This window comes from Mastacembelus armatus, chromosome 13, assembly GCF_900324485.2.
Source record: "Mastacembelus armatus chromosome 13, fMasArm1.2, whole genome shotgun sequence".
Classification (NCBI taxonomy): Eukaryota; Metazoa; Chordata; class Actinopteri; order Synbranchiformes; family Mastacembelidae; genus Mastacembelus; species Mastacembelus armatus.
Genome location: NC_046645.1, coordinates 12,911,057 through 12,927,540, shown reverse-complemented (window position 1 = coordinate 12,927,540; position 16,484 = coordinate 12,911,057). Strand labels below are relative to the sequence as shown.

At 40.2% G+C, this 16,484-nt stretch overlaps 1 protein-coding gene and 1 long non-coding RNA gene across 10 annotated transcripts in view; one reads left to right on the top strand and one right to left on the bottom strand.

The window, feature by feature from the left end:
* Positions 1–1,478: 1,478 nt before the first annotated feature.
* Positions 1,479–16,484, bottom strand: part of igsf9ba (immunoglobulin superfamily, member 9Ba) — a 56,965-nt gene continuing 41,959 nt past the window's right edge. For 5 of the 9 annotated variants that reach the window (XM_033325494.1, XM_026315514.1, XM_033325496.1 and 2 more), the window contains 9 exons: positions 14,621–14,796; positions 13,106–13,332; positions 12,489–12,573; positions 12,205–12,366; positions 11,498–11,543; positions 10,568–10,654; positions 8,205–9,830; positions 3,089–3,219; positions 1,479–2,998 (listed from right to left, as the gene is read on the bottom strand). In XM_033325494.1, coding sequence (XP_033181385.1) covers positions 2,790–2,998; positions 3,089–3,219; positions 8,205–9,830; positions 10,568–10,654; positions 11,498–11,543; positions 12,205–12,366; positions 12,489–12,573; positions 13,106–13,332; positions 14,621–14,796 — 2,749 coding nt within the window. In that variant the 3' untranslated portion in view covers positions 1,479–2,789. Of the gene's footprint in view, positions 2,999–3,086; positions 5,026–5,825; positions 5,872–8,204; positions 9,831–10,567; positions 10,655–11,497; positions 11,544–12,204; positions 12,367–12,488; positions 12,574–13,105; positions 13,333–14,620; positions 14,797–16,484 lie in introns of those variants that run through there. The other 4 variants (XM_026315518.2, XM_026315526.1, XR_004463191.1 and 1 more) reach the window with 3 other exon arrangements.
* LOC113135481 (uncharacterized) lies at positions 5,795–10,469 on the top strand. The gene is made up of 3 exons (XR_003296180.1): positions 5,795–5,896; positions 9,721–9,833; positions 10,079–10,469. It is a non-coding gene; the product is annotated as an uncharacterized LOC113135481 (long non-coding RNA).

Genomic DNA, 16,484 nt, shown 5'->3' with positions numbered 1-16,484 from the left:
AAACACACAAGGCCAAAAGAGTTGCTTGTGGAAACAGAAAACGAAAAAATCTTTAGACCTCTATTCTACAGCACCACAAAGTTAAACATAGCACCAAGTCTTAATGTTCAAAGCAACTATGCCCTAACACGCTTTTCTTTATCAAACTAATGTAAACACAGTTTCCTCCACAGCACGTATTGTACATGACTATAGCATGTCTGTGACTCTTAGAAAAAAATTTCCTTCAGTTTATTTGCTTTGGACTCCTGAAGGCAAAGAGATCTGGAGTAAATCTACACGTGTGCTCATGAAAGGGCAAAATACAGTATAACTTTGTTCCAGAAATATTATAGAGGGCAACACACTTCTTGCTTCTAAAGCTTTTTCCAATGGGCATTCACATACTATACATCAGAGAAAATACTACTCAACTTGTGCAGCCAGCAGGCTATGGCAATAATACATTGTACGGTACTAACATTAAGGTTTCTTTTCTTCTCAGATATAATAATGTCTGCTAAAATATGACAAATGAGGCACCTTAAAATGTTTTAAAAACATTATCCACTTAAAGCCGTACTGTAAGCAATATTTTTATATAGAATCTAATTTCTTTGTCCTTCCCGTCTTTTCATTCATTGTCATACAAGAACATCTTCCTGTAAAACATGGTTTGATGTCTCTTTACAAATACAATACTCACCATGTACAGTACATAACAAATATAGATTTTTTTTTTTCATCGTATCTTACAGGAAACCAATTCGTTAAAGTAGAATATTCACGTCGACGCTCATTTTCAGGCAATCATCACTTTCTCACTTGTGTAAAGAGTTTTGACATTTCAGTAAGCAGACATTGAGTTGATGCATTCCTGTGGATATTTGTTGGAAAACCTCAGATTTGTTGGTAGCAGGTGAAAGTCTATCTGATATGTCTTTGAGTGAACTACGCTTTGCGGTAAAAGGAAAACAGTAGTGTTTGGAGCTGTTGGAACAAAGGGAGCTTGGCTCAGAACCTGTGTGGGGCCCATTAGTCGTCACCACACACAGGAAGAAAACACAAGTTAAAATTTGTTGGACTTAATGTGCCAACTGGGCATCTCACCAATCGCAGCTGCGCTATAAACAACGTAATGGGTCATTCAGTGTACTCTGACATCGGCACATTCATTTTCCTGTACAGCAAAACATACATTCATTATCGGTTAGTGTCGAAAAATTAATAAACATACAGAGAAGTAGCTAGCAGGTACTATACAGTTGATAGAGATAAACAGTCAGGGTGGCCGTAGTTTGAGTATTTCCTATTGTTTGCTTTATAAAGAAATTACAATCTACCTCTTACAGCTGCTGTTCACATCTGTTAACATCTTTGCTGAACTGCTTTGTTCCTCCCACATGAAAAACCATGGTGCTTCTTTACTTTCTCACTGCAGTTACATTTATTGATTTTCTTGCCTTGTTTTGAATCAAAAGTTCTGTATTTTTAATTTATTTTTTTTTGGGGGGGGGCGTATTCTAATTCTGTCCTATTACTTGGATATACACAGTTTGAGCAGGTACCCACTGAAAATATAAATTGAAAAACAAAATAATAATGCAAGAGTTACGCATCCTTCATAGCATTTTCTCTCATGTGTCCTTGGCAGAGAAATGAACGACACACATATAACTGCAGCCCAACACTCCCCTTGATGAGACAAATATGAGAAGGCAAAGAAAAAAGGCAGTCTATGTTAGAAAAAAAAAAATTCAAAGAAACAAGAGAGAGAAAAAGGCAAAAAAAGGCACCTCGCAAAGTGCCACATTTCACAAATGACTCCTTAACAAATGAAACATACTACAGTACACTTCACAATTCATCACCCTGTTCTTCTAACCCCACAAGTCCAACCTCTGCTGAGCAAGTAAGTCCCAAATTATTCTCTCGAAGGCTGTGATCTTGTCCTAATTGCAGTGCTCTAATGAAAAGTGTAAACACACCGAGCCATCAAGCACTAAAATTAAGACGCTGTCCTCTAATGGTTGGCATTGTATCGTAAATCAACTAAACGCGGCATGCCAGCTATTACTGATAATAAAAGCTTCTAAATTAGATCAAGTTAGGCCATATTATCCATTTGAATGAGTGTGGTGTGTGATATAAACCTTTTTAAACATACCGTTCATATGTAAAAAGGTCAAGTACGTACAGTATACCACAAGAATTACAGCAACTCTGCGTTTACTCTGAGGTATATTTTGCAGTAGAAACCCTGTGTTTAAATACTGACACTATCTGTATTGTAGGAAAGGTAGACTCATGCCCCTGTCCGAGGACGCACCAGGCTTAACAGTACACTGTATCAGTGAAAAACCTAAAGATATGGACCCCTCAATGACTAGTGAGTGAAAAATCTTTAACGTGTTGTGACATACTCAACCAACACATTGTTATTACTGTAGGAGGAAGCTAAATTCCCTTGTTTACTATTTATATACATTATATATTTTTAGAGCATTTTAAAGTGAAATTCCTCAGAGACAAGTAGTAGTGACAACTCAGAAAAGCCATTGTTCTTGTCTTGAAATAAGATTTTTCCAACCCTAGAGTATTCAGAATAATGTTTCCTGTTCCCCAAACACAGATGAACTTTTAGAGATTATAAATGTATTAGCTTGTTACAGAGACCATGTTGGAGTAGGAAGGACTGAGGTGTTTTTTTTTTTTTTTGTTTATTTTTAGTTTATTATTTTTTTTGTTTGTTTGTTTTTTTTAAGGGGAGGTCAGTTTAGTCGAGTCCAATGGCTTGGTAGGCACACAGGTCAGCGTAGAGTCCCATAATTTGGGCCCTCAGAGTCTGCACTGGCCAGGATGCCTGTCTGGTCCTCCTCAGACTGCCTGCGACGCAGGAAGGAGGTCAAATAGAGATAGGGGTTCTTCTTGTTTTGCCTTTTCCTCTTTCTGTTGAAGTTGAGATCCTCTCCCTCTTGGGGTGTCTGAGATTGCTGCTGGGTCTGAGAGGGTGACACACCTGAGAGGGAGGCAGAGGAGCACAGGAGTAACACAGCACCCACAGATATTACAACTGATTTACCATCTCTTTTTTACTTGGCAGTCTAACCTGTTCTCCTTCTGGAGGTTGTGTTGTTATTGTTGTTGGCAGCCACTCCCTTGGCTTTAGTAATGCAGTGGTGTAGCAGTGCTGGTAAGCTCTCAGACCCGGCAGGATCACTAGACGCACCTAGAGGTTCCCTGAGAAGATGGGAGACAGCACAGCATACGTTGTTCTGGATTAATTTAACAGTCGTGTTCAGACCTGCGTCAGAGTGAAAAAAAAAAACCACAATGGTACTTTGGTTGCTACATCCAGCAGGTGCTATCATATGATTTGATGAGTTCTTGTACTTCTACTGAGAGTCCGTTCTCTAAGATGGTGACTTTCCACTTTCTATCTGCATTAATGGATGGTAAAAATTTGGCACAAAGACAGTCAGAAAGAGTGAAAGGAAAAGTGGAAGAAAGAAAGCGAAAGAATAGTTGACAATGTGGCAGTGGATTTGGTGAAGTTATTGGCTATTGGTTTCTTCTCAAACAATCCTTATTTTAAAGACCCAGTCCAGGATTTATAAAGATTATCGCAATACAGATTCCAAATTATTCTAAAATGATTTCAACAATTCTCAGTGCCATAATTGTAATTTAAAATCATCGACTTTGGCATTGCGGCATGGAAACGTTTAGACAAGCAGTTACTGTGCCACTTCAGGTCAAGGTCTTTAAAAAAAATGACTGCTCCAGAAACATGGGCAATATTGGTTGTTTTTTGTATAAAACTCATAAAATGAAAATTATTTCTGGAACTGTACAATCAATGTTCCAATATCAATAAAGTCTTATTGTAGATTTAGTTTTAAAATGCTCCAATAAAATATTTTTAGTATTCAGTAGGTCATAGGTCAGCAACCTATCACACATGCAAATCTATTTTCAGTGGCACGTGACAAAGCACATACTCTCCGACAGTACTGACATCAATAATATCTACTTTCTTGTATGAGGAGGCCAGGTTGTTTGTGCATAACACAGTGTGTGGAACTTCAAGTAAAGCGTCATTTTGAAACTAAAAAGCTGAGTCAAACAAGACGCAGCAGAGACAGACAATACATAAAAGAGGCTTTCTTCAACAGTAGGTGTCTTTTTTTTTTGCCTGACTGCAGAGTAATGACACCGTCATGTTTAGGATTAAGGACGCTGCAGAGAGATGCATTACAGAAATACTGAAATGACTAAAAAAGGGACATGGTGTTACTGAACAGTAAAATGGCAGGGATTTGAAAAGATGATCAATCTACTTTACATTATCATTATTAACAGGCTACATCATAATATGATTTTTTATGAGTTTAAGTTAGAGAGAAGACTGTGCACAATAACCCTAAAACCTTTTAAGAATTTGAAACAATACTTCCACTTAACTATCAATACACAGAATAAATAAATAAATAAATAAATAAATAGTATGTGCATTATCAAATGCCACTCTCAGACCGGTTCTATTCACTCATTATAGAAAAGGTTGCTGACCCCTGTAGTAGGGTAGGTGAGAGAGCGCGAAGGTACAGTATGTGTGCAAACGTATTTCAAATTGGTGAATAAGCAGGGATCTGAAATTTGAAGAACCATTTTCATTTCATGAGTGATACATGCTAAACTGAATGAAAAAAGAATCAATGTTTAATCAGCTAAAAAAAATAATCACGTAAAGTTAGAGCATCTTCATAGCATGGGGTCTATCTTTGACGTTGTGTTACCTCATACTCTATACTCCATAGAAAGATCCAACAAAGTTAAATAAAGTCCAAAGAGCCTCACAAACTCAGCATTTAAGTTGTGGTTCATGAGGCTCAATCTTGGCTCAGGATCTTTCAAAGAACTGAATACAAACAGCTTCAGAACCTGACGTAACGCTTTTATTAAGTCAGGTTGATGTGCCAAACATGTACTGTTTCAAAAGGCACAGGAACGCAAAGCTTTAGAGACGATGTCCATCGTTTGTCACTGTGAAGAGAGAGAGGTTGAGAGTCATTAGCAGGGAGGGGGAGACAAATCTGAGAAGTGTAACAGTCCTGGACAGATAGAGAACATTTCCATTATCACATAAACTGTGTGCAGAGACCACAGTGTCTTTAAATACAGGACATTTCCATAGACATAAACACTGTACAGCACACTTTTATAAACATGAACACTGCGTACAGAGGCTTCACCATGCTGACGGGAGGAGATGGCAGGAAGAGGAAATGGCCGTTAAAGAACAAGTCACATGACAGGAAGAGGAAATGGCCATTAAAACAGTCACATGACAGAAAAACAAAAGCACTTAGGACAACAAATGTGACAAAGAATTTAGTTTGAGAATTGTTGTTATTTGTTTGGTTGTAGAGAGAAGTTTAGAGAATGCATGCATGGCATTTTGCACATGGAACAAAACTTTAAAGGGGAATACTCCAGTCAATCATTCATGTGCGTCCTCTATTGATTCAAGGCTTTTTTTGGTGCAGGGAAACATGTCTGTATTCAAACAATCAAAAGACAAAAATCAAATGCTTCTCCACAGTCTAAAACCGCTCCTCTTGCTTGCTCAGAAGCCTAATTACTGCAGCCTACACCACAGCAGGCTTACTGTGCCTTGGAACTGTATTGACAAATGGGTCCTGCAGTCATTTTTACCATTAGTTGTACTTCACTTGAATCCAGCACAGAGGCACAACCCAAAGCAATTCCCCTTTAAAGGAGAGAGTGATTAGAGCCCTCCCCCTGCTGACCCCTCCCCTCTCAGACATGGGTCCGACCCTTACCTATTGCGGCGTGGGGGACCGGGTCACAACAACGCTGCCCAGATAGCTGAGATCAATCAAAAACACATCAGGTAAGACCCTTACCCTGTATAAAGCAGCAGCCCTATAAGCTACTTTCCCTTAAAGGCCAGTGATATTGCAGGAGCAAGTCTCTGCCTCGTCGCTTTAGCTACTGTATGACTGTAGCTTCTGGGGTTGTGAGGTGGGTGTGAGGGGCCACAGGAGAGTATCCAGTATAAAACACTAAGGGGCATAAAACTTTATGAGCCTCAGACATGATTTTATGTTTTTATCTGTAGATACAGAGGCCCTGACCCATCAATATGTGCGATGTTGTGGGGGGAAAATAGTTCCTTCTAGTGAAAATGATTTGTAGTGTGAACACTGACAAACTGTCTTATACTCAATGAGGCTTTGTCTTAATGGGTACCACTTTCAAATAAGGCTCTTTTTATAAAGGGTTTCTAAGGTTTAACTAATTACTCTGACAACGTCAACTTATTAAAGCCAATGGTTGATGAATTGTTTACTAATGCTTTGGTGACAGCTGAAAGCTCTTAAATAATTATTGTTTTGTTTATAAGTTATGGTTGATTTTGTACTTCTGTTTTTTTAGCTGTCCAATGTGTACAGTAGCTATGAAAACATCAAGTTGATATACTCAACTACACGTCTTAATAACATAAGGCTGAAAACAAGCAAAAAACACCTTGAGAGCTATCCTCTCAGCAGTAGGAGAGATTTTTTAGATTTTTAAGAAAAAAACCAGTCATATATAAAGCTTCACACAAAAAATAATTTCTGTGTCAAAAGGACAACTACGTTAAACAAAATGATCAGAACTTAATTTAATATACAATATGTAACAAAATGACTCATACAGCATTCAGATATGTAGGATATATTTCCCACAAAGAATCCATCAGAGCAATGAAAAAAGGTTGGTGCAAAAATAATATTATAATACTCATCTAGAGACAGAAGTGTGTCACCGACAAGATCATTAAGACAGAAAGACAAATGAGTGTTACTCAGCACATGATAAAGATATGTAAAAGCACTCGTGCCTCTTTGCAAGATTTTTTGCTTGTTTGCTGCTTATAATTATTGTCTTGTACAGTTGTGCACACTTCCTTTTGTTTTAAGCATGTTAGCTGCACAATGGACTGCTAAAAAAAACAATATTCAGTGTTGTAGCTTGTCCCTGTAGTTCTTTTATTCATTACAAAGTCCCCTCTGATGGATTGTTTGACCTCTGATCTCCTGGAAAAGGGCTGCAGAGCATCTGAGCCAGGGTATTAATTAACAACTAATTGTTACTTCTAACTGCAGACCTAGAGTTTTAAAAGAACCCTGTATTAATGACTTACTAACCTTATAAATACAGGCGACTGATTAACTTTTTATGCTCTGTGGAACAGTTACAAATCACTGAAAAAAAGAACCTTTGGTTTGCCAGGTTGTGAAAAATCTCTGGATAAATGTAATCGATATAAAGGGTAACAAACCATCAGGTCTGCACTCATTAACATAAACATGTAATCATTAGAAAAGGGTTAGAAAAGCCAAGAGTTTCTGACTTGCTAATTAGCTACATGCGGAAGTTAGTAAATCATCAGTATTTGTACATAACACTATGTTTCTTAGAATAATTCAACTCTGCAGTCAAAAATAATCATAAGACACAACCTAGCTACTCAAAAGTTGTTTTTTAATATTACTAAACAATTAATGAACCATTAGTAAAGCCATTTGTTACAGATTATAAATACTTTATAAATAATGACTTATCAGAAAGGTGTACCTTTTGTTTATGTCACAGTATAACTGTAAATGTGTTAATAAAATATACAGTAAATTGTTAACACTGAGCATAGAAAACATTTGCTAGTGCTTCACACATTAATACTTTACTTTCCAACATCTATTAAACTCAAAGTGTATCAAGCTGTGCAAAATACTTTGATTAAAAAAAAGATAGCACAATTCTAAAAAACAGTAAACTTGAGGGTTTAAATTAAATCTTCCTCCAGTCATTATTTTAATTTTCAGTTCAGATGAAATCAATATTTTATTGAATTAAAAATAAGCTATTAGATACTAAAGATAAAATGCATGATCAAACTGATTTTTCCACTAAATCTGTTTATATACGTTTATAGAACTGTTATTTTTATAAACCTTACAACGTGTGCTAAATGCAATTACATGCCTTCTGCATATTAAAGTACAATATGCATCTTAATTATACCTAAATGGAAACATCAATTTAAAACTGTGGATAAATACTGAGGAAATTTGGAATAGCGAGCAGATGAGGAGACAAGTCTCCTCTTTACATCAATATGTGACTATTCTCTACTGGAATGGATCACCTACCCTGAGGCTGATATCTGGAGCTGGGAGGGCTCTGAGGGTAGCATCTCCTCCTCTGTCCTTCTCTGGGATGGCCTCTGCCCGAAAACATCCCTGCCCTCCGGAGGGGGAGAGGGGGACTGGGAAGGGTAACTGGCTGCAGTGGAGGCATAGGACATATGGGCGTGGTAACTGGGGCTGGGTTGCTTGGCGCCCTGGCTCTGAGTGGGAGAGGCGGTCAGGGAGGACCTCCGGGAGAAACTGACAGTGGCCGAGGGCTGCAAGGTGATCTCAGGCATCTCCAGAGACCGAGAGGTGCGGAGGATGCTAGGGCGTGGAGGGGGTCGCACTAGAATATCTGGAGAACCCGGCTGGGTGCTTAGGGGGCTTTGAGAAAGTGGAGAGAGGCGGGAGGGCTGGAGAACTAGTGGGGGTAGGCTGGGATCCGCCCGGCGCCCTGCCCTCGGGCTGAGCCAAGATTGAGGGCTACTACTGGGGGCTGTGCTTGGGCTCCCTGCACGGGCTGCCGGGTCAGGGTAAGGCAACACTGGTACACCCACACCGTGGGCCGTGTGTCTGAGCTGGCCGAGACTTTGGGCCTGTTGCATAGCTAAACGCCTAACCGGAGGCCCTGGGGGCCTGTCTCTGCCTGGGGGAGCCACAGGTACCTCCAGCTGCAGGAGTCCAGGGCTTGTTGGATCCTTCAGGGGAGGGAGGTGCAGGCGACTGGGGGGAAGAGAGTGAGGAGGGTATGGGGGTGGGTCAGGGAGATCCTGGGGATGATGTAAGGGATGGTGAGGTGGATATATGAACCGTGGACCCTCTAGACCCAGGAAGGGTAGCTCATGAGGCTGCCAGCTTTCAGGTGAGCGAGGAGGAGGGCTGTGTGTGTGAGACAGAGAATGGCCAGACGCAGTGTACTGATGGTGCTCCATCTCACCACTCTCCTCGGGGATGGAGGGGTAACCAAAAGGCCCCTCTGCTGTGCCAGGGGGGGAGGACAGAGCGGAGCTACGCGGGCTGATGTCAGGCATGTAGAATGGTGGTGGAATCCCTGATTCAACACGGCTGCCTAGATACCCATAGAATGGGCCCTGGGGAAAGCCCCGGTAGCGGGAGGCCGGGGCCTGCCCTGAGGCGTGAAGTGCACTGCCCTCTGCAAAGCTCATACCTTCCATGGGCCTGTGTAGGCGGGGACTGTAGGTGGGGGGCTGCGTTGATTCCAGGCTGGAGGACGTTGGGGAGAGCTGGGGCCGCAGCGTGGGCATGATGGGCGGCAGAGGCCCGGGGTCAAAATCATTCTCCTCATCAGACTGCCGGAACTCAGGGTACATGTCAGACTCCTCTGCAAAGGGGAAGCCCTGGATGCGGCGTGGTGGAGGGCTGCTCTCCATGACGAAGCGGCCATCAGGGCCACGGCTTATCAGCTCAATAGGTGTGGTGACCTCTGCTTCATGCTTGGATACACTGTATTTCTTGCTGGCTATGGCACGCTTGGTTTTCTTGTAGAATGAGAGCTCTTTGTCTTTCTCTCTCTGAGGGCTGGGCAGCTTCCTGACGTACAAGCCTGGACCATGGGAACCCTCTGAAGAAAGAGAGCGGGGCCGAGATGGAGGGGAGCTCTCTGGACTTATCTTTCCAGACGATAACCTGGTAAAATATAGAGAGACAAGGCCACAGGCTTAATTTAACATATTTTCTACCAAATGAAACCCAAGAGGAAAATGTGTAAACTATTTTAAAAAAGAGAAAGAGAAACAACTCTGAAGCAATCTGTAAATGAATAGGCATGATTACACTCTTAGACTAACAGGATGACATGATACAAAGCCAAAGCACTCTATCAAGACAGCCATAATAAATAATGTAGCATTATAATAATGACCAGTTTATGGCAGGGGCAGCATTTTGACAGGACAGCCACCAATGAACCAAGCCAGGGTGACAGGATGAGAGGAGAACCAGTGATGCAGCCATGACAACCATACCAAAGATCTGTTGAATCTACATCTTCTTGAACAGACGGGAGACCTATTTCCATATGCTGCACCAAACGGTGATGGGGAAAGCAGATGACATCTAACCAGGCCTCATTTGCCCACACCAGGAGCAGCATAGTTGACACTTACTGGGTCCCTGAATGTGTCAGGTAGTCATACCAGACAAGAGTGCGTATACCCACTATTGTACTGTACATGCAGCTGAGCTAATGCAATTTAATCCCTGTATGATGCGAAGAAAAAACAGTCATGCAATAAAGCCAGCAGTAAGGCTTTGCTACAACAAATAGTCATTGTCAATTGATCATTACTATGCAATGCATTAACCATGCAGCCAAGCCAGTGCAGTGCAGCACACTCTGTATTTTGGTGCAGGCAGGCACTCACAGGGGGCTGGCGGGCGGGGGCAAGAAACTGCTCCTGGCAGGCTCGTCCCAGCAGGGCTCTACCCCTGGCAAGGGGGTGAGAGGAGGCCTGCGATGGGAGACAAACGACATAGGCCTGGTTCATCTTTAACTACGCCCTTAGCAGGAAGAACTCAGCGTAACCTCACTGACCTGCCTGCTCCATTTAATTAAAATAGACAAAAGTGATCTCATAAAAATGATTTACCTAAAATCTCAGGCAAAAACAAACATTTATTCTGAAATGGGATTTGCACAGATTATTGTCACAAATGATGTACACAAGTTTTACAGACAGACAGACAGACAAGTGCACATATGTAGCTGACACTATACAATAAATATGCAGCTAAAAAAAAAACAGATTATTAAACACTGAGTATCATGCAGAAAGCAGACAGTGTTTGAGGTTAAAGAATACAGATGGATCAGAAATGCACGTATTGTAGTTTGGTCACTCTGGGTAATGTGCTTAAAATGTTGACTTGACCACTTTGGACTCTACTTATTCTTCTGCCCATGACATTCCAGGTGTTGCTACTGTACATGTTCTTCCACACCCTCCAGAAAAGCTTGAGCATGTAATCAATGATTTTTTTCATTATTATTATTATTGTTCGTCAAAGTTGCTTCTTCTGCATGCTTATTTGGTTAGTGCTTAAATACACAATCTTTTGCTGTATCACCTCTTGTCTGAAAGCACATCACAATGCATGGATTGTATAATATGCAATTTCACCAACAAGACTCTAAAAAGACTATTACTAGTTGCTTTTTGGCAGGTTTCCCTGTTATTCATTATTAAATGTCTTGTCAAAGTGTTGCAAGGAAGAAAAAGTTTGTAATAAATGCAAAAGAAGATGCACAGTAGTTGCCACCTCTGGACCTGGGCTCTGGCATAGGTTTTACTTACGGTGATTCAATGCTTTTCCTGAAGTGTGTCACCGACAAGGGAGGATCTGAGAGGACAAAAATAATTCATTTTAGCATTTCCTTTGTTGAACACCATAAGTAGAAGTCAGACACGTGGAATGATTATGATACAATGGACACCTGGGCACATATATGTACCAGGCTCTGCATCACTCACGCATGCGTCATTTTGCATCACTGTTTCTACTACTACTCTGTTTTTTTTAACCAGTTCTAGTTCTTTTGCATGTACAGTATTTGCGTTGAGTCTGGATTTTTTGTCTCTTTGTGTTTGATTTTCATTTATTTATGGTACTTTTTTTTTTTGTTTGGTTATTTTGAATCGGTGGCACCTTGTAGTTCGGTATGTATTTGACAGTTTAGTATGTATTTGTACCTGTAGTTGTTCTGAGTGTCTTTGTCTCCTTTTTCTTTTGAATTTGCATCTGTCATTTTACAGCATATATGCATCTCTTTATATATATTTTGTGTATATTTTATATATGTATATATATTTTGTGTCTCTTTGTAGCCCTTTTGTGTCTGTCTGTCTGTCTGTCTTTTGTCCAATTTATTAACAGTAATAAACATATAATAAGAGGTTTGGCCAAGGACCCCCTAACCTGTGCCTCATAGGTCTGTAATCCATCCATGGTGGGCCACGCACTATATTTAATATATGTGAATTAAGTGGAGAGGGACACCGACCTGGTTTACGCTTAAGTTTGCGACGGTGTTGCTTATTGACAAAGCAAGCTGCTAGAGTGCTGAATAGTACTGCTGCTGCCAGAAAACAGATAGTTGCCACGACACCCGCCACCACAGGCCGTGCCAGGCCCTCTTCAGGCAACTCCGCAGGGGGGAAGGGGTCTAAGGGGACAGACGAGGAGGTAAAATGGGAAGGCTGCGAACAAAAAGCTCCCAAATGTACTCCCTCGAGGGTCAATCATTTCAATATGTAGTTCAGAATACTTCTCAGAGATGAAACCGACCTGTGCTGGACACTCCCACTACATTGCTGCTCTCACTGATCAGGTCATCCATAACAGCCATCACTCGAAACTCGTACCAGGACTCCTGTCAATAACACACACCAAACACACTCTTATGATACAGACTGCATTGTTTGTTCAAAGCATTTTGTGACTGGGTTTTATAATGTCACATGCAGTAAGTCTTTTGTGTTTAATGTCAGCATAATTATAAGAGAATTCAGATTTACAACTGTTTTGTTTAAATGTTATGTAGTAATTTAAGCACTAAAGCACTAAAAATAAGTTTTTAGAAATTAGATTTTGTTGTCTACAGCTGAATACTATTAAAATGCAATGAATTAAAATTAAGCTAAATAAAAAAATACACTTTGATTAGGACAGTCAATACTGATCAGTGGTCAGTTCTCTAAAATTAATTACATATGATAACGATAATACATGTTGATGTTATTACCAGTTATGGTTGGAACCAGGAACAAAAAACGATTCTGTAAGATTAACTTTTCATTCAGTTGTTCCTCCTCCTTCCTCAGTTGTTCCTGCACCACTTAGGATTCAAAGAAATAAAAGAACGAAGAGTGAAAACCTTCTATCAAAATGTGCATTTAACTAACCTGAACAAGGTCTCGGGCTATGAGCTCGGTCTCAGTGGATGGGATCAAGTCATCCAGCACCTCCCACCTCTCCCCGAGGCGGAACTCCATGATGTATCGGTCGATTGGCGAGGAGTGGTTCGCTGGAGGGAGCCAAGTGAGGAGGACTCCGTGCTGCGTGCGGTTGGCTGTGAGGCAACGTGGTGGAGTAAGAAGCACCAGTGGTTCTGGGGTGCCCAGGGGAGAGCCTGTGGACCAGTAATTTTGCACATTTTACAAAGACAAAAACATTCTGAATGATACTTTGCAGTAAAATACTCTGGTTAATACTCTGGTGTATCATGTGATGTACCAGTTATGTCTTTATCCAAAGTCTATCTTCCATTTATATTTCACAAAGAAAGAAAAGAAATGTTGCATTAGGAATAAGACTATGAGTGATGTCTGATTTATGTTGTGTAGTCATAATAATGGCTTGTATGAATTTAGGTGTCTGTAAGCCCAAGCTGCCTGGATATATTTGTATAGCTATATAACATGAATTCATGCATTCATTTCTATGTTTTCCTAAATCTCCAATTCTGAGGATGATTTTACTTTTCTCTTGATTTTAAAAAAAATCATTGTGTGGATGTTACAGAATTTGTGTGTGCCTTGTTTTATGCATTCCTTCAATCAAAACCTACACTTTTTTTGTGCCTGCCATATATATGGTGGAAATTCCAGCCTTGCACTTTTCTCCTTTCATGCCTTTTTTTGCTGAGACATTGATTTTAAATACCACACACCTTTAATTTAGTCTGTGTTCACATGGCGGGCATGTAAAGACTTATCCAAACACACACAAGAATATACAGTAATGATACACATTAAACATGAATTTCTTAGCAGCAGCTACATTTAGCTTAAGTGACTGACAAACTACTCATTTCCCCACACACATCTTTCTCACAGCAAACAGGATGACCTGTCAAACACGGGTTGAAGTAATAACATTAATAAAGCCTGTACCTGCTGGCCTATTGGCATATCTAAATGGCCCAGTGCCAACATTATAATTAAACTACAACTGTGCTTCAACAATTCACAGTGTGTAAAATGAGAAATACTTATTTCGTAGCTGACCACATTAAGACATGATCTACAATATATTTGTTCATGTGTTTTTGGACTGGCATTGTGCACCTGAAATCAGTTTGTTTCCTTATGATGCCTGTAAATCTTAGGCACGGGCATTACATTTCTGATAAAATCTGGTTTGCTTAGTTATTAAAAATAATTTGTTGGCTTTGGCGTTTAATATTGGTGGATTTAATGTTTACTGTTTTATATCATGAAAGAACAGCACACATTTTACATATATATATATATATGGAAATTATACATGTAGAAATTAGGCTCTTGAATACATCAATTTAGACATCACTAGAGGGCAGTATACCCCATACTGCTTCTAATAATTTTATTCTAAATCTATAAATAGTGCAGCTCAGTGAGTTGACATAGATGGAAAAACCTTTGATTTATGGCACCCACCTGCAGTGTTGACAGTCACCACTTCACTAAAAGGGCCAGTGCCCAGTTTGTTTTGTGCCAACACACTGAACTGATACTCTGTTCCAGGCTCCAGCCCTGACACCAGTAACCAGGTCTGAGCACCAGAAACTGGCATCGAATGCCAGTCATGAGGACCGAAATCCATTCTCTTTGACCTGAGAACAGAAATGAGACAGAAAAACAGAACACAATGTGCAGTACGATTAAAAATAAAACTAAGTAAAATTATTTACTTGTCTTGGAAGGACTTCATGGTCTTGCACCAGCCTACTTGTCTGGAATGTTTTAATGTATGAACCTGGGTGTTTTAGCTTTTTCAGGACAAAAACCTTTGGTGTGGCATTCGGGAGCATCTGAAAGTGTTTATATCGTTACTCTAACTGTAAAAATATATCCCTCATCAAAGTGACATAAGCTTCACTTTAAGATAAGATAAGATAAGAAAACCTCTATTTGTCCCGCAGTGAGGAAATTGCGTTGTTGCAACAGTAAGTACAGTACACAGCAGAGTGCCAAGTAGAAAGATGTGAGAAAAATAACAAATTTAATATTTGCAGTTGCAACTACTACAAATCAAATTCTGCTTAGTGCAGCATTATAGTAAAACTCACTGTGTTCTAGGTGTCGTATCAAATTGGTAGTACTGACCTATCACTATCACCTCATAAAATACTCATATTGCAGGCATTACAACTGGCCACTGGACAGTTTTAGTTTTCTAATTTGAAATATTTCCAACAACAGCTGACTTAAAACTAAGCCTCAGGCTTAGCAAGAAAATGTAAACATAACGCTGCATGTGTACATAAGTGTGTGGACTTATTCTTCTTTTCCTACATCCAAGAACCTCCTCTTTGGTCTTCCTCTAGGCCTCCTTCCTGGCAGCTCTAACCTCAGCATCCTTTTACCAATGTATTCACTGTCCCTCCTCTGAACATGTCCAAACCATCTCAAATTGGCTTCCCTGGCTTTTTCTCCAAAACATCTAACATGAGCTGTCCCTCTGATGTCCTCATTCCTGATCCTATCCATCCTCATCACTCCCAGAGAGAACCTCAACATCTTCAGCTCTGCTACCTCCAGCTCTGCCTCCTGTCTTTTTCTCAGAGCCACAGTCTCTAAACCAGACAACATTGATGGTCTCACCACTGTCTTGTCCACCTTTCCTTTCATTCTTGCTGACACTCTTTTGTCACACATCACACCTGACACTTTCCTCCACCCGTTCCAACCTGCTTGCACACGTCTCTTCACTTCTTTTCCACACTCTCTGTTGCTCTGGACTGTTGACCCTAGGTACTTAAAATCCTTCACCTTCTTCACCTCTACTCCCTGTATGTAAGTGTGTGGACTTCCACACAGAATAATGTCTACTGTACTGTTTTAATGACACTGACCAGCTTCGCATTGAAAAGACAACATTTTGTTCTTATTGCTGATTTACCAAAACTAGTTATTTAGGTATAAACGTGTGCCAATCAAAGAGGAGCGCAGCCACCTGTTTGCATCCTGAAAGTCAAAACTTTGGAAAAAACAAGTCATCAATTTATTTTCTGCTTCTCAAAATATAATTGCTGTGAACACAGGAATAACTGATAGCAAACTAGATGAGCATATCAACATGTTCATCCATTTCTCTCTTCATTCATCTGACTTTTGATATTAGCTAAGCAAAAACAAGGTGAGTGATGCTGAAGAGGATAAAACCTGAACACAACTATAAACTTGCCTAGTTCTTTTGTGCATTTTACTTATTACTGGCAAAATGCACACTTTACATACAGCCATGTTAAGGACAAATCACTGTTTTTTAGTTGTGTTTACATCCACTACACTCCAGTAG